The following is a 23,366-nucleotide window of genomic DNA, read 5'->3' on the forward strand; positions in this document are numbered from 1 at the left end:
ATAACTTTGAAACTTAACAAGAAGTTACCTACCAGAAGCATGGCTACATTCAGGTTCTGTAAAGCTCTAAAATCTTCATTATTCTCAGCTTTCTTCCAATGACCTCCCAGGATATTACCAAGGGCAAAAATTGTATATATATTTTTCACAAAGGAAAAAAAAGGACTTACTTGTGTGACTTTTTCCATTGCTTCTTTACGGAGTATCTGAATCTGCCAAAAGGCATCCAGTCCATATAGGAAGACTGATCCATTGTCACTCCACTTCAGATTTAATGTGGAAGTTGAAAAGTCAGGTGTTAAACTAAGAATGCGTGGAGCGAGAGGAACAAACGCTTGAAAAAGAGAGGGGGAAAAAAGCCATATCCAAGTCATTAGTCAGCAACCAGCTCTACAGGTGTTTAAGACCCACATCTCTCTGCTCTGAACTGGCTAGCAGCCATACAAACATGTAACTCAACCTCTGTAATAAGAACAAGATGGGCTCTGTCATTACTTGAGCATGAAAGTTCCCAGGAAAGCACAGGTGCTGATGAGTCACCGGGTAGCATTTTCTTTTAACATCTCAGCATGCAGATGTGCGAGTAACTGATCATGAACATGACTCTTCATAATGCATAGTAAGGAAGACATCATGTCTTTCACAACCTCCATTCAATGCCTCAGAGATAAAGGAAACATGGCGACAGTCTTTGAAGTGTACATGAGAACACATCTAGGGAGGATGATGGAAAAAAACCCAAAGGAAGAAGGGGGTTTTGGATACCTGCAGGGAAGAGGGGACTGGCAACAAAAGCGAGAGAGGGAGAAAGGAGAACAGAAGCACAGGATGAAAGAAGCTCACATGAGACTCTGAAGAGGATCATGGTGAATGCGATTTTAACCTAGAAGAAATATTAAAGGCATGACATGGTGATGGGGACAGGACAGGGAGATTAAACAGAAGTACCTCTTCTATGAATGGGTGGTAGGTGAAGCAAGAGGCTGAGAAGCAGGCAACGATTATGGTAGTACAAGAGTTATGGCAGTTCATTGGGCCTAGTACAGGATAAATCCTGTTTTTAAAATGTGTCATTTACCCAACTTTGGTCCTGGCCAAGGCTCTGAGAGCCTGCAAAGTGTTCAGCACGGTCAACATACTATCCAGGATAACCTGTGATGAACCTGAGAGAATCATCCTGCCTGGAGTCAGGAAGATACTGGAGAACACAGGGTGTTGCCCACATGTTTTTGAGTTGTGTTTTGTTAAAGTTGTCAAGTTGCAATCAACTGAAGAGAAAACTGAGACATGGATAAGAAGTGCTACTGACTTTAGAATTTGACTGCACTAAAGGAGTAAGCATGCAAACCAAACCCAAAGACTAAATTATCAGCGAGTGTGGCAGATGGAGTCAATGCCATCTTCAGCTTACAACTTCATCCTTTGGGGGGAAGGAATCGGGAAAAAGTCTAATTTATCTATGACTCAATACGATGCAGCCTACCTCCCAAGCACAAACATATTTGCTCAGTTTCATACACATTTGAACAGAATGGGTAACTTGGGCATATATTAAGAAAATATGATCTTGTCAAGAGTGACATATGATATATCTTCCCCTAAAATATTGCAAAACTGCAGGAATAAACTAATTCATTCTGTAGCTATTCAGCATTTAAAATGGGAGAACAGGCACTAGGAAGTTTATTCTGCCTTTCCCAAGCCAAGTGTGACCAAATGCACTTTCTGCCCCATGCAGGTACCTCAGTATGTAAATTAGGAACTTGTTTACAAATCCTTCCTGATTTACAATTAGTAAACAAAAAGACAAAGAGTGATTAGGGGGATGTAACAGTGCTGTACTTCGTTTTCCTCCTCACATTCTACCCTTGATTTCTCTTCTATGATCTATGGATAAGAGGGGTTTTCCTTCCCCTGAAGGGGGAGAGAAAACAACCTATTACATATGGTAGATTCATATGGACTCAGCACATCATTTTATGTACAGGAGCACTGCCAAAGAAAACTGCAAGCATATACACTTCTGCAGCATTGTTAATCACAGTATAAAGGCCTTATGTACATACATAAAACCTGATACTTACAGATGTCTTTCTTGTGAATTTCAAATTCTTTGGTAACAAAAGCAGTTCCAGAAATGCTGTTTGTGGTTATTGTCATCATGCTGGAGCTCTCTGGGACTGGAATCTCGACCCTTTTCTCCTTAGTTTTAAAACACACTGGAGGGGGGAGGTCACTGAAAAGGCAGAGGGGATTAAGCAGGTATTTCAGCTGATAGGAAGCTAAGGCAAGTTAAGTCCTATTCCTAGGACACTAATAAAACACTGTATAAAATCCTCTGTATAACAGAGTGGTCCATATCAAATTTTGAAGATGTAAGACTTCCATGGGCTTTGGTTAGTATCAGATTAACAGGCAAGTCACTTTTATCATGGTGATGGGCTGTGCACTACTTGCATAATGCAGCTACCTAGTTGTTAAGAGAACACTTTAAAGTGAAAACCTGAATTTTTAACCAAAAGACACCTACAGTCACCATGAATCAATATTTCAATATAAGCAAAATAAAAAACCCCCAAACCCAACCTTCACTTCCCTTTATGTTTTCTGACTCCCTCTCCCTACATTTCTTCTCAAAGTGATGGCATAAGGGTGCAAAGAGCAGGTTTACCCATCTGTGTCCCCATCTTAGAACAAATCTTTTAGTTCCCTTCAGCTGCTCAGATTGCAGGGAAAAGCAGAGGGCAGGGGAGAGAATTGCTAAAATCCCAGATGGAAACACAGTCTCTGCATAGTGTTTGTGCAGTGCTCAGCACAATGTGATCTGGCCTTTGTCTGGAGTTGTAGATACATACAGGAAACAATAACGGATGGGTCAAGTCCCTTTGCTCATTATCACTGATATGTAACTAGAAAGGCAAAAAGTTTGGAAAAATACGGATCTTCCTCTTGGGAGAATGATGGGAGGAAGGAAAGCAAAGAGAACAATGCCAGACTTCCTGCTGAGGGACTGTTACTCACTTATGAACTGGAACAGGACCCTGGAGCTCCCATCAACTGGAGTCAAGAGCTTGGGTTGAGCTTTTAAGATTCATGCAAGACTCTGGGCTAGTGGAGGCCAGCTGAGACTTAAGCGCTCAGAAAGGTATTCCTCTTCTGTACTGAAATATTATTAGAGGATATTTGGGCAACTGAAAAACAAAATCTTTCCCCCAGGGAGGTCTGCATTAAGCTCAGCTCTCAGCCTCTCGCTTCAGGGACCCAAGCCTGTTCTGTTTTGCTAAGGAGAAAGAGCAGCAGCTACATGATTGTTCTGGCTTAGAGGGCAGTACCTCATGAACTCTACACTCCTGAACTCTGGCTGTAATGTCACATATATGCATTTTTTTTTGTACAGAAATGATAGCTGGCAATGCAAGATGTATAAGCAGACACAGAAAATCAAACATGTAGGTGGAAGAAGTGCAGCCAAGCCCTGGGACCCCAAGGACAAATTTGGGCTGCTTGAAGAATTTACAGGAAAAAAGACAGTACAAATATCTGGATTGGGGGCAGGATCAAGATGCAAAAAGGATTTGAACTCATCCCTAGCACATGATAAGCATTTGGCAGACCCACAGCATGAGGAATTGAACATGTAGTTCTCATTAGTGAAAAACACACTGAAGATTTAAGTTTTTTTAATGTTTCTCAAAATTTTCAACTTGCATTCACTTTGGAAAAGCTATTGTAATTGTGGCATAATTTTTACATTTCCTCTAATATAATGCTCTCCAGACGGCTTAAAATTTATAAAGGTTATAAGACAGCCACCAAGAGATTTTTCAGGTTTTTCCACATGTGAATCTCAACACTTAGGTCACATATTCTACCACTTTGGCCCATAACATCAGGATTCACTTCTTCCAACTATCATTTCCTTTTGGATTGAACCTGGTATAAAGATGTCCCTTATGAAAACTCTGAGCAAGGGCTAGGCAGACATGCAGAGAAGTCTGAGTAAACTAGAGCATCTTCCAGTCCTTTGAAGAGAGCAAGCAGATTTTGGCAGCAGAATTGTTAGCATGAAACAAGACTTTGCCAGAAACCCCACCACTGCCTGAGTTAACAGTGCCTGGATGCAGCACCACCCAAGGAAAACTGATGGGGAGATGCTGGGAAACAACAGCATCACAAATTCCATGGGCAGTGACTGAGGAATAACTATACTTTCATGAAAATTTGGTAGTTTTCAACCAGGTATGCAGGGGACTTACTTGGTGGTGTAGCAAATGTCAGTTTGTCCATGTCTTCCTTTAGAAGAGACATCCCAAGTACAGATCATTTTACGTAAATTGTGTGTTACACATTTCAAATTCTGGGGGTGCCCCAGAGAACCTGAAATCATATAAGAAATACAGTCACAAACTGTAGATCAAAAAAGACCAACTGTAAAACAACTTCTGTTGTTCACATCTATGGCCACTCTTTTTACATTTTTATTGCACGCATGTCTGGCCAGTATTTTACAACTGCTGAATGATTTGTGTGCCGGATTACAGACAGCCACAGACCGAAAGATTTCTAGAAGTGTCTAAAATCTGAGTTTATACTTGTGTGCAACAACGCAGGCAGCTGTCTCTTTCCACAAAACCCCTTCCTAACCTAGCCTAATAAGCAGGCTTTGGACCAATGGCAAAACCGCAAGCTTTGATGATAAACTTAATGAGTTTTTTGCTCTCCTCCATCGTCCCACATGGAGGGCAATTAATGACAGAAAGGTAATTAATGATAATGTGTGAAATTGTCGCAGACAGCAGACATATACAGCAAGAAGGTTTCAGTGTGGACATTTACACCAACTGCATAGGCAGACTCCCACAGTTCATTATGGAGAATTTAACACCTGATTTTGTACTGGTTTACAAGATGCCGTTGGGTGCTGGAAAGCAGAGACCAGGCCTGCTAGTACCTTCATCTCTAGGGTAGTGTGTGACCACAGACATGACAGGTTTTGAACATACATACAGTAGGAAAGCAATGTAATTAAATGGTGTCAGTACAGAAGCTACAAAGAAAAAATAACTAGTGAATTACACTGCAATGAACTCACCTATCTCTTGGCCATATATTAAGCTTCTTAAACATAAAATAGCTATTGCGAAAAGGCAGCGAAGGCTTGAATTCTTCCACATTCTTCTACTGTTTGTTTTCAGAACAGCAGCTTCAAGCAGGAATAAAGGTCATCTTACAACAAGCTGGTCAGTTCTAAAATTAAAAACAAAAACAAAAAAACCCCTTGAAATTCCAGAGCTGGTACTCCAGAAATGCCACTCTTTGTTCCATCTACTTTTCTTCTTCAGTGCTGCTCCCAGGTGTAGCAACTCCTTTTTTTTCATTGTCTGGTAAGCAAACCTCTTCACTGTCCCAGCCATTCTCTGATGCATATGTTTTCAGCAAAACATTTCAAACATGACCTGAAGAATCACAGACATATAAAACTGAACTGTGCACAGGCTTCATTCAGGACTATCTAAGGCCAGAACAGAATAGGCATGGCACGGTATTCCTCCAGAACGGGTCTCTTCAACTTAGATGAAATGTCACATTCACCAAGGGTCTTGTATACTGTGAACGGAAATGTGCCCTGCTTTGGATATGGGTTTAAGGGGACAGGAAGCCCATCTGTCTTCCTCTCCCCTCTGCTCACTTTTCATATTGTTGATAATCAAAGCTAGGGGATGCCCGAGCCACTGCAGAATCAGATCTGATCAGTGGTTCTATACAGTGTTAAGTAATAATGTCTGGAGGAAAAAAAATGAGAGCCATTTCTCTATCAACTTGTTTACTTGTTGCTGTAAACACTGGCCTTAAGGTAAAAATTATCTAGAATATTACATTCAATGAGTTCTTTGAAGATTAATGGGTTGCATGTTTTTCAAAGAGAAGTTCAACTGTTCAGCGGGATCTGGGGAACACATTCAGTTCCACCCACACATTGGCCACTATCAGTTTTTGTTCTCAAAAAGGAAACTGCAGGAAAGATTATCCTAAATCCCAGCAAATCCCTTGTGCATTGTTTCCCTGCCACCTGAAAGCTCTGAAGACTTGAGCACTCTCCCAGAGACCATAACTCCCATGTAGCAAGGGGCCTTCTCAGTGACCAAAAGCAGGGGCTGGGCCATTTTCATGTAAGAACATAGCTGAGCCAGCCTCTCCTACAGGGCAGCTTTGTAAAACTCCTATTTTGCCCAGGCTACTTCTTTTAAAAGTCAGAAGTGGAAAGGCTCCCAATGTTGCCTTAGAAATCTCTTCCAAAGCTAGATGCACATCATTGTCAGAATAACAGACTTTGTCTAAATGCCTCTGTAATTTTAAAAGAAACCTCTCTTCACTGAAGTCCTCGGTGCCACCAGGAGTATGCTCCCTCATCCCTGCAATACAACCATATTTTTTTTATTACTTTTTTTTCTTAAGGAATTCTCCCTCAGGGGACAGCTGGGAATGTCTGAAATGCTCTCCTGTCCCTTACCAATCTGCACCATATGAGGAGAAACATATCAGCACTATGTCAAATAATACAGAGCTGTTCACAAGCGGCCACTTCTTTCTCTTGGTCTGCAATAACCAGACTGAGGGAAAGGCCCAGGCAGCCCAGGAGCTGAGAGAAATGCTATGGTAAAGGCCAGCGTTTCATCTGGAGGGAAGAAACACCCTTAAAACTCAACAATAATTTTATTTTCACCATGTTCTCAAGACATCTGAAGACCTCACTAAAAACATACTAATTTAAGCTATACTACCCCCAGACACATTCAGTTCTCCTTTTTATGTATTCCTGAACTGTAGTATCCATACCATGCAACTTGTTAAAGGTCAAATCAAGAGTGAAATTTTACAAATCCATGTTCAGGTAAAGATGAATCAAAAAGATGCCACCACATAAAATATAATAATCTCTATGCCAGAAGTCCCCCACTCCATTTTGGTGTCTCTCAGGGCCCTATGGTGTCTCTTATTTGTCCATGTTACTAGTGAAAATATGGGATTTTACCTCCAGGTTTAAACTTTGCTCACAAACCTCTGACTTCATCAAAAACATGAAGAACACTCAGACAAACCTAGGAGTTACATGAATAAAATGACTGATTTCTATTTGCGGTGTACATATAAATTATATCTGTTTGTTTGTGAGTACTTCTTCAAAGGCCATTTCTGGTTTGCAGAAAAGACCAAAGTCAAAATTTCAAGCTTTATATCAAAATCACTTGACAGTCCCCTATCAGCTAACAGAAGCCAAAGAAATCGAAAGCACTGATGCCACCTGAAAGAGAGAAAACTGCACTGTGAAGTTAATTAAATTTCAAGCCCCTCACTTTCTAAACACATTATCTGTACAGGATTGTACAAAACCTGTTTCGTCATGCCGGGTTTATGAGGCAGATTCAGCAACTGCACGTGTTTGTGTGTGTGTGTATGTGGTTCAAGAAAATTTGATTTTCTGCACTCTTTCAATACATAACTTACTGAGTAGTCTCCCTAGTGCAGCAGTTTTAAAAGTAACATCATAGCAGTGAATTACAAGAAATGCGAGTCATACCAAATTCTCCCAACTCAAACACAGTTTTAATTTCTCTTTCAGAGTCAGGCACCAAAGGAAACCTATGTACTTTCACGCAGAGCATGATGAGTGTCTCATAAACCACAATCTTTCGTAAGAAGTGTAGACTCCCTGGCTCTTGTCTTCTCATACACATTTTACAGCTTGCTGAAAAGTTGGCAATTTGAAGCCTCATGTCACATAATTAAATGCCATTAGTCAGTAGAAAAGATCCCCATTTTAAGTCTTGTTTTAATTAAAAAGTTACAAAATAATTGAAGTAATTTAAAAGTAGGAAGTTCACTTTCTTTGGATCAAAGCTGCCTTCCATCAGTTCAAACTAATTCATGGAGGTCTTTTCCTACCCCTGGAGAGATATGAAAAGCATGTTATCCTCCAAGCAGATGTACTCTTAAGATGGATAGGACAATGTAAGAGTCAGAAATATTTATTTAGGACAAGAGAGCTCACTCTTGTCAGAGGAAGGCAAAACCTTGACCAGGACTGGAGGGAGCACAAACAGGCGCAGTTGCTACTAAGTGTAAATGTCTTTATGTTGTAAATCTTTATTTTTAAAAAATGGTACGAAGGGGGTCAGCCTATTCTCTCCACCAGAAAGAGCAACTGCAACTAAACCATTTTCAACAGTTATCCATCTTAAAAAACATTAGCAATAGCACATCCCCTAACAAGCTCCTTTCCTTGGACAATCTATTCATGTTACTTCACTGGCACTATCATTAGTGCTCGCATTGTGCCACACAACTATCTCTTGCTTGATTTTAAGCCCATTACTTTATCCTATCTTCAGCAGACAAAGAACAGTTTATCCTCTGCCTTGCAGCAACCTCTTACACAGAAGATGATTGATATCAGGTCTCTACTAGCTCCTCCCTTAAAAATTCCAATTTTTTTCACCATTTCCCAGCCTCAGTTTCTAGATTTCTGATCATTTCTGGAACAAATATTTCTCTGTGGACCAAATCTGCTGTATTCTCAGCTTTGAAATATTTCTGCCCCCTAAGGCCTGAGCATTATCAAGCACAATGAAGGAACTTTTCTAAGGCAAACCTATGCGTAGTATGTGTTTACACAGCCCATGCCATATTTGCTTTCTCCCAACATTCAGATCTTGTTGACTCAATTTCAGTGTGTGATCCAGCCCCGGATACTACTGTATAAAGCTGCCACGTAGCTGTTTATCTAGTACTTCAGACTGCAATCTCATCCTCAAATGGACTGCAAACCTCCTGACTTAGCATGAGTGTATTTGCACAGCAAATTCATCTTAAAGGCCTTACCTGAAAAGGTCTTTCACTTTTGAAATTTTAAAATAAGCAAAAAGCCTCCCATAAATCTATGCCAAGGAACAACACCGTATGTGTACCCAAAAAGTATTCACATGCAAATTCATGCCACACCAACAGCAAAGGCATGGCAGGCTTCAGTATATAATTGCCATATTTAAGAGCAACTACTAAAAGCAGGATTCCACAACAACTGTTGGAAGCTACAGTACATGGATATGTCCTGAATTCTGCTCAGGGCTTTATGCTGTGCAGAGGAACTACCCTTGTGTCTGTGGTCAGAAAAAAGTAATGTTAAATTGTTTTCTATGCCAATAAGCTAACAAAGGAACAATTAGATTTAGATTCTTAATCACTGAAGCCAACGGATGGTGACCCTTATTTAAAACAGTTTAATACCAACTGTGGACTTTTAGATTACTTTTGAAGATGTTTTGATGCATACAGTGCACCTACTGGTTTAGAGAGGGAAAGTACTCCAAGTCAATATAGTGCGCTATGGAAAGTATCTGTGGACAGCTTTCCTTCAAAACCTTGTCAGCTGTAAAGAAGGTTAAAGGTTCTGTGACAAACTGAGAAAACGAGGGCAGCCCCAGCTGTTTTACAGCAACATGCTAAGACATTACCACCCTCTTTAGACTTAACTTCTCAAAGGGAAAAACAGAAGATAACTGGTATCTCTCCCACTAACTGTGTTTCATATTATGTATTTCTTGACTTAACTGATTCTGCGTATCTTTTTTTAAAGCACAGCTGACCAAATGCTCGATTCTCTTTAAAGGGGAAAAAAAAAAGTATTTTCTTAGTCAGTTGTAACAGATCAGTTCTCTAATCACAGAAGTTCTCCAAAGCTATGTTCTACTTTTGAGTTTTCTGGTCTCTGAATGTATTTCATTGTTAAATGCTTGGAAACAACTTTGGAAACAAACTAACAAAACAGATAAAAAAAATCAAAAATCTTTCTGGACTGCTTTCTGCCTGCAGTCTGATCTGCCAGTCACAACTCTCCAGATTATTTTTTTTTTAATATCTATTAATTGAGGATCAGTGGCCACACTTTTTATGGCTATGTTTGTGCTGCACAAGCAGATACCTAAAACTAAACGGTTAAAAAGTCAGCTTATACAAAAGGTTTAGGGAAACTGTAAGTGAAGAATACTAGATGAAACCATGAAACCAGTAAAAACATATGTATTAAACATAGTAGAAGAAATCCATTTGTTAATAAATTTTCTCAAGGTACAATTCAATTGTTTTTTCTCCACAGTTAAAGGTATCATAATAATAATTTACCACCAAATGGAACATTAAAAGCTCTCATGGAAAATGATTATATAGCACACCATCAAAAAATTGTAGAGACTGACGGCAGGCTGCATTTTTGGCAATACTGAACAGCCATCATCCCAAATACAGCCAGGCAAAAATGCAGGTGCTAAGTATGCACCTAGATCAAAACCCCACTGCTAGAAGAAAAATTACTCTGTTTAGCAGGAAGAGAACACTCATTTTACTTGTCTCTGCCCAAAGACACTTATTTAACCTTCAAAGTGAAAGAAAATGCGCCTATATTCAGATAAAAATTCATATATCAAATTTCACATCCTACTATTGCCAACAGAAAGCTTCCAAAAAAATTCCCCTATCTGAAAGACCATGCCAGAAGCACACATTTCTGGGAAACCAAGCAAATTGCCAATGCAGCTGACAGTAAAGACAATGAACACAGAAACAGAAGATGAACTGGCTTTCTTTAGAACAGCTTTGCTGATCCCATAGCCTTCAGTCTTTGACTTTAAAGCTAGCTGAGTAATAAAAAGAAATAGAAGTAGAATTAATAAGATTTATTTGAGGGGTTTGGCTGTTTTTCAATAGAGTACATTCTTCCACCTCCTTAAAAAAATTCCCAAAGTTGAGACAAAAATCTCTCTTTAGTAATCTAAATGCAGGCTTTCCCTCTCTGTTTTATAACATGGCAACATGCCACATTATAAAAGATTCGCAGGACATGAATCACTAAAACTCGTTTATAAATGAAGGCTGAATCCCATTTGGGAATCTGGCTTTCCCCAGTTCTGAGGAATTAATTTAAGAATCTGCTATTTCTCTTTCCGAAAGCTGGTAAAATAATTCAAGTTGCCTATCTGAACCAAATGCACTCTCCTAATCTGCAGCAGAGGAAAAGGAAACAAAGACAGGGTGTTAAGATATCATACAGTAAATGTGCAGGAGTGCACAAGGCCAAATTTTCAGTCCTTTGAGACAAACTTTGTTTTGTTGCTTTTCTCCTGTCAAGCACAAGGAGAAAAATTCCCTCCTCACTCCTTCCTCTAGCTGCCAAACAGCAGCATCACCTCTGAGATGCTGGGAAGCCACAGCAGTTACCTTGCAGCCACCTCAGCCTGCTTCTGCTCCGCAAGGTGAAGTGAGATGTCATGACACAACACACAAGCTTGACAAAATGACTGACACTTCAAGAACTTATTTTCACGGCTCCCAGTCACAAGCACAAAGGCAAGCATTTTACCAACAAGGGTGAAGGTGAATCCTAGCTTGAGTAAATATTTCAGCTGATTCAGAATCTAAGGCCAACACACAGTTGCACCTGCTTTCCAGTATTTCCAGTTCTTCCTTTCTTCTGATCTCAGGAGTGTTAAACACTATGGAAATACAAATAGGCAAGCTGCAGACTGGGAGAGCTGGTGGGTACTTGAAGGTAGAGATCTAAAGAACCTGTAGGTGCACAAGTCTGTCGGACCTGGTAAGATGGCTCTGCGGGTCCTGAGAGAACTGGCGGATGAAGTGGCTAAGCCACTATCCATCATATTTGAGAAGTTGTGGCAGTCCAGCGAAGTTCCCACTGACTGCAAAAAGGGAAATGCAACCCCCATTTTTAAAAAGGGGAAAAAAAGAAGACCCAGGAACTACAGGCCAGTCAGTCCCACCTCTGTGCCTAGCAAGATCATGGAGCAAATCCTCCTGGAAACTATGCTAGGGCACACAGAGAATAAGGAGGTGATTGGTGACAGCCAACATGGCTTCACTAAGGGCAAATCACACCTGACAAATGGTGTAACAGGGTTACAGCGTTGATGGATAAGGGAAGAGCAACTGACACCATCTACCTGGACTTGTGCAAAGCATTTGACACTATCCCACATAACATCCTTGTCTCTAAATTGGAGAGACGTGGATTTGATGGATAGACCACTCAGTGGATAAGGAATTGCCTGGATGGTCACACTCAAAGACTTGCGGTCAACGGCTCGATGTCCAAGTGTAGAGCAGTGACAAGTGGTGTTCCTCAGGGGCTGGTATTGGGACCAGCACTGTTTGATATCTTTGTTGGTGACGTGGACAGTGGGATTGAGTGGACCCTCAGCAAGTTCACCAATGACACCAAGCTGTGTGGTGCTGTCAACATGCTGGAGGTAAGGGATGTGCCATCCAGAGGGACCTGGACAGGCTGGAGAGGTGGGCCCGTGCAAACCTCATGAAGGCCAAGTGCAAGGTCCTGCACATGGGTCAGGGCAATCCCAAGCACAAATACAGGCTGGGTGATGAGTGGATTGAGAGCAGCCCTGCAGAGAAAAACTTGGGGGTAGTAGTGGATGGAAAACTGAATATGAGCCAGCAGTGTGCGCTCACAGCCCAGAAAGCCAACTGTATCCAAGGCTGCATCAAGAGAAGTGTTGGCCAGCAGGTCAAGGGAGGGGATTCTCCTGCTCTACTCTGCTCTTATGAGACCTCACCTGCAGTCCTGTGTCAAGCTCTGGGGTCCCCAATATAAGATGGACATGGACCTGCTCAAGCAGGTCCAGAGGAGGCCATGAAGACGATCAAGGGGCTGGAGCACCTCCCTTATGAGGACAGGCTGAGAAAGTTGGCGTTGTTCAGCCTGGGGAAGAGAAGGCTACCCGGAGACCTTATAGTGGCCTTCCAGTACTTAAAGGGGCTACAGGAAAGCTGGGGAGGGACTCTTTATCAGAGACTGTAGTGATAGGATGAAGGGTAATGGTTTTAAACTGAAAGAGGGTAGATTTAGATTAGTTATAAGGAAGAAATTCTTTACTGTGAGGGTGGTGAGACACTGAGGCAGGTTACCCAGAGAAGCTGTGGCTGCCCCCTCCCTGGAAGTGTTCAAGGCAAGGCTGGATGGGGCTTTGAGCAACCTGGTCTAGCAGAAGGTGACCCTGCCCATGGCAGGGGGGTTGGAACTAGATGATCTTTAAGGTCTCTTCCAACCCAAACCATTCTATGATTCTATGATTAGCATGAGAAGCACCCTCATCTGACAAGGAGATGAAAGAAAACTCTTCTATGATTCTTTCCATGGGATTTCCTGACTTGGGGAGGGTGATGTATGAAGACTGCATACAGGACAGGAATCACAAAAGTTTGAAGTCATTTGCTTAAGAAACCCATGAACAAGCACCACAATTCAAGGGTCATTTTACGAAAGGACTTAGTACCTGTTGGACAACACAACACACTACACACAGAAACTGAAACCCTTAGGACTTGCCTTTTGAAAGAAAGGAAAATATACAGAAGAAGCGGATGTCAAATAGTTTAGTCATAGCAATGGATACAATTTTGAGAAGGATTTGGAAAGTATAATGGAAGACTCCTTCAGGTTACTCATGTCAACCAAAAAAACCCCCACCAAACAAGAACAAGCCAGGTGGCTTATAGAGAGAATTGAGAAGAATATCCCTGCTGGGATAGCCAGGCCGGGGAGAAAAAAGAAGTGCGGTGATACTGAAGAGGCAGAGCAGTCAGGCAGAGCATCAGACTGAAAGTGCAGAACAAAGAGACACTGTAGGAATCAATGATTTATTTTTACCACAATTAAAACTGACCTTGTTAGATGTATTTTTTTTTTCAAACTAAATATACATTTCACACACTTTGCCTTTTGTTCTCACTGAATTATGCCTGTTTTCATTTAAAACATATGCTTATTAGGAAACTGTTGGTCCTACTGGAGTCACATGCCATGCATTGCCCAGCAGACATCATGCAAGAGTGGTCCCCAAGTCAGACGTTACAGCTGATGTTTCTAGCACAAGATTTTCAGAAGAACACTGTCAAAAGAAAATTGGGTGTCTAACTCCTGAGTTTGGAACTCCTTGCTCACACCAATTTTCTACCAAGCATATGGTTAAATACAAGCACATCCATCACTACTGGGCACACTGCACTGCTCGCCAGATGTAACAAGAGAAGACTAATTCTTCTAAGAAACACAGTGAATCCTAATACTACCAAAATACAGTAAATATGTTTTGGGATGCCTGCAAGCCTGTTCATGATCTATTGCTGTTACATATTAGTCAAATGTTATTATAGATTACCCCCTAAGCCTTATGAGAGAACAGAGAAGGCACACTAGAGAGGCCTGGATTGCAGTCCAGGCTTCGTTCCGCAGCCATTTCCTCAGAGCAGTGTCTCTACATCCAGCTGCAGAGTTCCATCAAGTGTGTAAGTACATAGCATGCTGAGACCTCACCTCCTTGTTCTGAGTGAACTGAACCTGGGCAGTGTGTTCAAAGGTTATTGCAGGGGTAAGAGGACAGACAAAGCATTATCAGATAAGCCCGACTTCCTTAGGAAGTCAGCTCAAATTAACAAGCACAGATTCTTCTCCCACTGAGGTGCAGATGGAAAACACCTAATCATCTGAACAAAGAACAAAGCAAAAGGGTGAAGGTTAAGGGACATTATTGGCCAAAAGAGAAATTTTGATCTTCTAGGCTATTGTGCTGTGCTGGAGAAGGAAATGGTACCGAGTCATTTACACACTCGTATTTTAACCCATTCAAAAATTTTCTTGATACTTACTACAACTGGCAAATTAAGAGTGCAGTAAGATGAAGGATTCAACTTATGTATTTGAGTAAATCTGATACAACTACACACGTTTCCTGATATGCTTGAATCTGGTGATCTCATGGTTGACATACTTCCTTGAATTCTTGTACTTTGCAATGCAGCATGGAATAAGTACACTGAGCAAAGGCACACAAGTCCAATAAATAATATCTAAAATTGCATACATAAAAACCACCTCTTATCACAAATGCTATGGCTACCCACTATGTCTTTTCAAACACTTAATACAGTTACAAAGCATAGAAACAAATGTACCCACATTTTTTTTCAGTTCATAAACCTAGAATCAAATGAAAATACACAGAGATGGTTTCCCATTTCTCCAGTGCTTGCTACATTTTACTGATACATAACTGAAATAAAGCACAAACCAAATTTTCCAAAGCATGTTTCACTTTTTGCGGGTACTTTTCAAGACAGCCTATTTTCAGAGGAAAATATCATTTGCCCACATTGTCAACTGCGCTTTACTCAATGTGAGGTTCAAGGGCCAGACCATGTCACTCAGACTTTACAAAGAGGGCTGAAGAAAAAATTGCTTTCCTCAGAAGAGTCATGTTATCTACATAATTCTGTCCCTGCCAGTTCTCTTCAGCTCATACATCCTTATGAACTAATAAACATTAAAGAAGTTGACCTTATTAATGAAAGAGTTTATTTTCCTTAATCTGGCAATGTCCAAAAACTTATTTTGAACTATATGACCTTTAATCTTCTTTCCATCACAGGAAAAGCCTATTTAGTTTTATAAGAGAACACTCATAATTACTGAAGCAATTCCAAGTGTGCTTTTCTTAAACAACAGGCAATGACCTGAGGGTTGGAATCCTTCATTGTTTACAATGAAACCTGTGGTATTTGAATTATTTTTAAGGTACAATGAATTGAATCCAAAGAAAGTCTGTGTTCATGTGTACAAACAGCATATAAATAGATCAAATGCTGCAATGCGGCTTTCACAATATATTGAGAATAACAAGCAAGAGTTATGCAATATCCTTTTAGAGAGAATGTAAAGAACGAGAGTCACTTACAAGAAATAAATTGATTTTTTAGTAATCGAGGGAATGGGCAATTCCCAAAACTATAGATCTATATTTTCTGATAAATTCCCATTGTATTAATCTTTCTTGAGACTTTAAAAGCTCTCATGCCCTACTGTATTTCCACCCTTAGTAAGTACCAATCGTGTCACATGAAGACATACTGCACCATGTTATCATGTGTAGGCTACTCTTCCACTGGGGTGAGCAAATGCTTTCCTCTCTGCTCCACTCGCAGGTGGGGAGTCAAGAGATGCCATTCCCCTTCCAACCTCTCCAAAGAAGGAAGGTCTACAATATAGTATGATATTTCTCAGACCAAGTCTGCCCATGTGTAATTGCACAGAAGCTGGCATTAATTTCTTTCACATACTGTGTTAGTTGTACTTTATTCCCCTCCAGCTTTTCATATACCCATATACATGCATATCCTCCTTTTATGGTGGCAAAGTGTAGGAATTAAGTACTCAGAAATCAAATATTGAGTTCTAGAGTTGACATGCATCAGAGCTGGTCTCTTCCCTAATAACTTTCATAGACCCAAGAGAGACCATTGCCAGGCTATAAAGAATAAATGTACTTGTGCATGCATGTACATGGACACAGCTACTGGAAAATGAGACTCGCTCTCTCTCCCACATGCTCATCTCATGGTATCGTTACCCTCTTAACTCTCTTGCTGTTCTCAGCCTTCACTGAAGCCATGGACCCAAAAGACATGCAGGCACACCTAATCCAGCTGTCTGAAGCTAATACTACTACTTGCCTGCCCTGCCCCTCTCACAAAGGTCTCCAGGTACCTGCAAGGGACTTATTGTCCACTTATAGATCAGTTCTCATAGCAGCACAGCTAGCAATCCAGTGCCTCAATCTAAACTAATTCATTCGCATTATCCTTTCTACCCCTCTAATAGACTTTGACAGCTCCAAAATACACTCTGCTCAGTTTTAGTGTACTCCTCTATGTTCTCCCCAGCTCTACAAACATGCAGCACTTCCTTAACTGTATTACCCTAACTGAAATAAATCACTTACCTACTGCAGTGCCAAAGGCATAAGATGTAGTTGTTTTCAGTTAAATTAACACCTGGCTTTCCATCTCAAATAATTTAGGCAGAACATTGTTTTAAACCAAAACATATAATAGAGTTCAAATTTTATTTTCAGTTTCTACTAAATTACTTCAAAACTGATTCAAACACAGACTGAGATCTCTCAGTCCACAATAGTGAAAAAGACGCTAAAAAATTTGTATGTTTCTTCAGAATACTCCAAATGAGAAGTTTACATCTTCTCTGTTGGTTGGATTTATTTATCTTAGAAAGTTTATTGATTTTGCTTGATGTAAATAAACTAGCAGCTCTTTCGCTGTTTCATGGAGGGTGTCAGAATATATAAGTATATATGCTATAAAGTTCTTTGCAGGGGGATAAAACACCTGAGCAGTTCCTGAACCATTAAAATAATGTTCAGCAAAAGGAACAAAGCAATGAAGAGCTGAACACTTTAAAATAATACACAATATGACTAGGACCCATACGTATAATTTTTATTGCTGTGAAATAAAGCAATGCTTTTCTGTCACTCCTTTTAGAACTTAGCAAAAGTGGTGAATTGAGACCCTGTATATAACCCACAGCAAGTGCTGAGACAGCAGTGTCTGTAAGGCTAATGATGCCACACCTCATTTAAAACTAAAAGCAGCTCATAGAAAATTGAGACTGTTACTAATAGGACATAGAGTGAGTCAGTTCCACAAGAGCACAACTGCACTTCATCTCACATCTCCACATCATTTTCACATGACCGTCAATATATCATCTGTAACTTGCATCTGCCTCCTCTCCCTCAACTCTCCCTTGAAAGCAAGATGCTTCTCCTGAAGACCACTTTTATTTTTTTTGGTTTCTCTTCCCAAAGGTGGCTACAAAGGTCGGTGGAGAGGGAAAAACAACCTTGGATTTTACACACACAAGTCATTCCAACTTTGCTATCTCCATTTAACAGGGTTCTTCCTTCCTGATATTATTAGTAAAACTCATGGTTTACTTCTCTCAGTATTGAGCTGGCAGATGATGTACAAAAGAAGGATTTCTTACTTATTAGCTTCTGTCACCAGTAAATCCTGTATACCTATACACTGGCATGGAAAAATCTCTTCCTGTGGAAGACTGTTATTCACATTTTTCATGCACTGTTGCTGATACATTTAACTTTTTAGTTTCACAACTCAGCAATGAAGCAGCTATTGTTTCCAAAGTGCTGAGCAAGTCTGACTGTGGGAACGAGAGACGTGCGACAATTCTCAATGGTCTGTCTCCTGGCTGCAGATTGAAGTGCCCAGGCATGGGGGGAGAAGGCGAGGATGAGGGGAAACCTAACTGCAGAGAAAAAAGAGTTAATTGGACACCTAACCTTTTGGTGTATTTATATAAATTACATGTTCTGCTTCAGTTTAATTTTAGTTTCTATTGCAGTATTTTATTCCTTGGGAAAATTTCTGCACTTTATGCATCTAATCAGATGCATAAAGATATGCATCATCCAGATACATAGTGCATGACTCACAAGGTCAAGCATGTTCTTGTAAGCTTACCTGTCTAAATCCAGAGACCAGCAAAACCTCTAATGTAAATTTCATGGTATGAAACACCAAGGTCTCACTTTTTCTTCCTTTTGCAAAATGCTCTTCTACTAGAGGTTGTGCCAGTCTCACCAGGAAGCAAGTCATTAGAACCCACATTGCGTTTAAAAATAACACCACCTCAAACATCTTTGGAGAGTACTCTGCTTTTCCCATTTCTGCAATTTTCCATATTAAAGAGCTACACACTGGATCTGTACACGGATCGTATTTGCTAAACGTGTTTTGATGACAATGCATATGCCTCAGGGACATAAATATTTGACTTTAATATACACAGAAAGTCTTTGGGAGCTACAGTAGAAGAGATTAAAAAGATCAGAGGTGCATATACATATTAGCAATGCAAGTGACATATTTTTTTTCGAATAAGAAAATTTTAAAAAAGCACAATCAACTATCATTAAAGATGGTAAAAAATAATGCACGTTATTTCAAAAGAGGAGACCAATTGGAGGCAATTATTACCAATACTTGTTAAATTCTTACTAAAGTGAACCATTCATCAAATATCTGGGTTTAGATTGCAGCATTTTATTCATCTTAATTCTCAAGTCCCATGAAACAAGTAGCTCAATGCTATCAGAGATCACCTGTGCCCTCTCACAAGTAGATATTTCAAAGCCTCAAAGCAGTGGAGTGCTGCTTGTGACTAACTAACTGCTGATTTATGCAAGATAATAAGCCTCAGTAACCACATATATACACATATTGCTCCTAAATTTGCAAACACATAAGTATATGACTAATTCTAGCTTATGAATAAAGGTATGCATAAACTTACATTTGCATTGTTGGCAGGAGCCCAGCTGCAGGAGCCTGTGACAGGCTTGGTCCTTAAGCCTTCATTATGGGAGAGCTGAACGCTGAACTGGGCAGTCGCATTAGTACATAAAGTTAAAATATTCATATATAATCCATTGGGAAGAATGCTATGCTAGAGGATCACTCAGAAAAGATGTGGAATTATAACTATACCTTCTGTGCTTAAGTGTGTAGAGAGGAAAATTAACACTATTTTGCTGAAAGCCTGTTAGTGACCTAATTCTACTGGCAGCTATTGTAATGCTGAGTGCTTGCTCCCATTTCTGTCTGCAGTAATCACTGCTCAAACTCCAACCCAGAGTTACCTACTGATTAGCAAGCTTGTCTACAGCAGGGCAAAAGGGTAACAGACAAGAATCTAATATTTTCAAGGATACCTTCTTCACATATTAACACTAACTGCACCACTCATTAGCTGAAATATGGGGAAGCAACCGGAAAACATTCAATTTTCAAAGTATCAGTTATTACAGCCCAAGCAAATAAATACATAAAAGTTGCTGAAGATAAAAGTCCTCACAGCTTATTCTGTACAGATGAGCCTACCTTACAAAGCACTAGATCCAACAGTGCAAGAGAAAAACTAGCCATTCGTTAGCAGTGGAAATGGTTTAATCCAGTAGAAAGTCGATTTATACACAGGATCAAATGATTACTTAGAGCAGTTTGGGTCTGAGAGAATGTCTGTTGTTGCAAAGCCTAAAACAATACAACTATTTAGTTCAATGAGGTTACCTGATCACAGTTCTCAATTACCTACACAGAGAAAGGATTTAAACATAACCCACAATATATGAGATACAAGAGTCCATACTATGTTGTAGACCTCCACTGAAAAGTGCACACGGTGAAAAGTAAAGCTAATTCAGTATTGGCAAAGCTCTTCAAGCATGGGGTGAAGTGACTGAAACAAAAAATAAGATTGGATGCATTCCTAAATAAAATTCTAAATGTAGGCTCAATTCAAATCTTCCCAGATTAAAGTCTTCAGTTCACTTTACACCAACATCAGACTAGATGAGCATGAATCTTGCACAGATCTCACATTAATAGGAGTTCTAATGGTGAAGGGAGACAATAGACAGGGGACAAACTACAGATTTTGAGATAAGATTTCAAATACAGGTCACATGATAGCTTGCTGCATTTACATCCAGACTGATCTCGTCATTTGAATCATGAGGCAACATTTGGTCAAAAATACCTTATTTCAGAAATTTCCTAGCATTTCAAAAAAGAAACAGGACAACTGCATGTAATTTGGAGGAGAAGGCTGATCTATATTGGGAATCATGACAACGCTGTTCTATCAGATGAATTATGAGTTACGTGCCCGGAGACTTGTATGCTGAAGACTTCTCATAGCTGTGACCTTTGGAAGAGTATGGAGCAGGGGTAAGGAGGGGAAAAGGAAGAGGAACAGGTAGACTCTAGGGAACAGATATTATTATCCTTAGAACCAGCAGAAATCCTAGCAGAAGTAAAAGAGTTTGACATTTATGTCCACCTCACACACACACAGTACTTCAGTGCTTGCTGCACATAACTCAAGACAACACTGAAGTCTACAATATAAATAAATCACATTTTTGTTTTGTTTTTTCTCTCTTCTCCATTCTCTCTCTGCCTAGGATTAAACATTAAAAGCTTATCTCCTCGGTTTTAGCTCCAGAGTAGATGTAAAACCTCAGAGGTCAAACATCTCTTTTGCCACAAGTGCTGAACTTGATCCAAAACATGAAATATTGCAAAAATTAGTTGCAGTGGGAATACTTTTAACTTACATTCACCTTTGGGCTTCAGAGCCTGCAGAAGCCCCACCTATAATACTGACCACTATAATTTTCTTCTGAAGTTCATTTGATTTAAGCAGCATTTTTGCCCTGCAGTAATATTAAGACCAATTATTTGAGAAAGATATTTTGAAGCTCTGTCCTCACTGATTTTATAGTTAAGAGAGGCCATTAGATCACCCAGTTCAAGAAAGGCAAGTCCGTGGTCAGCCATACAAAAGGGTTATATCACATGATGAGTAGCACTGTTGTCTTGGCACAAGAGCTTCTGGGTGACCATGTTAAGTCCTGTTTGGAAGGGAGAAGGGCTGCCAGGCTAAGGGAGATACCATCAGAGAGCCCCAGAAGGCAACTGCCTGCCCAAGCCAGCCCCAGGCTGAGCAGAGCCATACCTTGTCTCCCACTCATCCAAATCTCCCTCTCCTCTGGGCTCTCCAAGATATGTAGAATGTGCTGTGCAACTCCTGAACATGCAAGCCAATTTGAAATGCAGCTTGTAGAGTTACAGAAAGCACAAGTATCAGAGATGCTCAAATCACCCACCACCACTGCAATGTGGAGGTATCTTCACTCCCAGCCTAAATGCTGCAGACAGGCTCGCTTTCACACTATTTGGGACCAACATGCCAAGTGCAGACTAGACCACTTTGCAGCAAGTGGCCCAGGTCACCACCTGGGTCTAAATCAGCTTCTTCTGTGCTTCTATGTTCAAAGTGCTTGAAATGAAGAGAAAGTAGTTTTTAAAGCTTTAGGCTGAAATGAGTGGCATGCCCAAGGGCACAACGCTGGGGGCATTTGAGGGCATAAAGCCAGCTGGGATAGAGCTGGCTTGCTCTGCTCACCGCTAGCCAAGCTTGCCACAGGCCATATCCACACCATTCAGAATAAACGTTTAACCATGCTATCTAGTCAACTGAGCTTGCATTTCCTCTTGTAGGGAACTAATTGATTTATTCAGGGAGCAAAACTAGTTTAGATGGATGGCCAAGGCCCAGAAGTAAAACATGGACCATTTCTGAGCCAGACTGACAGTGCAAACCACCTTCAATAACCCCTGTTACTTCTACTTTTCTATATCTTTAAGCAACTTGTGCAATAATGACAAAATTATGCAAGCATAAGAAGCATTCCAGCATACTTTTCAGAGAGTGTTTATCACCTAAAGAAATTGTACAAATACATTGTTTTATTTAAATTTCATGATTATGCTCTACAAACTACCAAGCTACCTTGATATATACCTCTATTTCAAGAATATATGTATATTCCAAAAGAAAGTGCTTTTGACTGATGATCAAAATGTAGTAAGCTATACTGGCAGAGAACACTGGTTTAATGTTGCTCATCAATATAGAAGCATCCCCCTCAGAAAAATCCAAAACCCACAGTAATTCTCTAACCAATGTTACTGTATCAGTGAAACTATTTGGCTGGTGAGGAAAATGCTGCAGCATAAAAAGCAATCCAAAGAAAGTGCTACTTTATCTACTTCAGAAAATTTCAGGAGCCCAAGGCTGGCTGGCTGAAAGGCGGTGCTTTTTGGTTTTGCAGGAAGCTGCCCCTAAATTGCTGGGTTTACAGGTGAGAAGGGGACTCTGCTCCCTGACAACACATGGCCCAAGAGAGCTGGAAACCATCCTGCTCCCATGTGCTCCCTAACACCAAGCTGGCAACACAGGCTGCCCATCCTCTGCTGTGAGTTGTGCTCTGGGTCTGATTTTTGGCAGGGTAGGCAGTGAGGCAGAAGGAGCAGGGAATTGCTACAGTGCTGTCCTTGTTTCCATGATATGTGCTTTTGTAACTTGTGCTCCTGAGGTAAAAGGCGTAATTTGGACTCAACAGCTGACAACTCAGCAGTTCTCTGACTGTGGGATAAGGGAAAGCTGCTTCTGTTGTAGCAACAGTCTTTGAACTCACTCCAATGCCATCTCCAGACCTTGCATGGAAAGGAGGGGAGACATGCCCTTCAAAACCTTACACCCTGACCAACATTCATACCGACGGGTTAGGAGTTATTTTTAGTCTAAGCACTTTCTGCTTGCAGTTGAAACCTGCTACTAGAAGTGACTCCATGAGACGGCAGCAGGGAAAGGCAGACAGCACAGCAGCAAAGTGGCAAAAGCCCCTGTTGAGAGTTGCTGGTTCTTGCAGGAAGTGCAAGGACCTTATAGACGCACAGGAGGGCTCCCACAGTCTGCAAATTTACAGACTGCAAATTTTCCAGGTGAGGGAGAACAGCAACGATCAGCAAAATACTGATGGTGCATATGAAAAACAGCC

At 40.6% G+C, this 23,366-nt stretch overlaps 1 protein-coding gene across 2 annotated transcripts in view; it reads right to left on the minus strand.

Annotated features, from left to right (window-relative positions):
* Positions 1 to 23,366, minus strand: part of LIFR (LIF receptor subunit alpha) — a 56,118-nt gene that overhangs the window by 28,208 nt on the left and 4,544 nt on the right. For both annotated transcript variants that reach the window (XM_074855032.1, XM_074855033.1), the window contains exons 2-5: positions 5,093 to 5,247; positions 4,257 to 4,377; positions 2,085 to 2,236; positions 171 to 334 (exon numbers count right to left, since the gene is read on the minus strand). In XM_074855032.1, coding sequence (XP_074711133.1) covers positions 171 to 334; positions 2,085 to 2,236; positions 4,257 to 4,377; positions 5,093 to 5,174 — 519 coding nt within the window. In that variant the 5' untranslated portion in view covers positions 5,175 to 5,247. The remainder of the gene's footprint in view (positions 1 to 170; positions 335 to 2,084; positions 2,237 to 4,256; positions 4,378 to 5,092; positions 5,248 to 23,366) is intronic.

Source organism: Strix uralensis, chromosome Z (genome assembly GCF_047716275.1).
Source record: "Strix uralensis isolate ZFMK-TIS-50842 chromosome Z, bStrUra1, whole genome shotgun sequence".
Taxonomy (NCBI): domain Eukaryota; kingdom Metazoa; phylum Chordata; class Aves; order Strigiformes; family Strigidae; genus Strix; species Strix uralensis.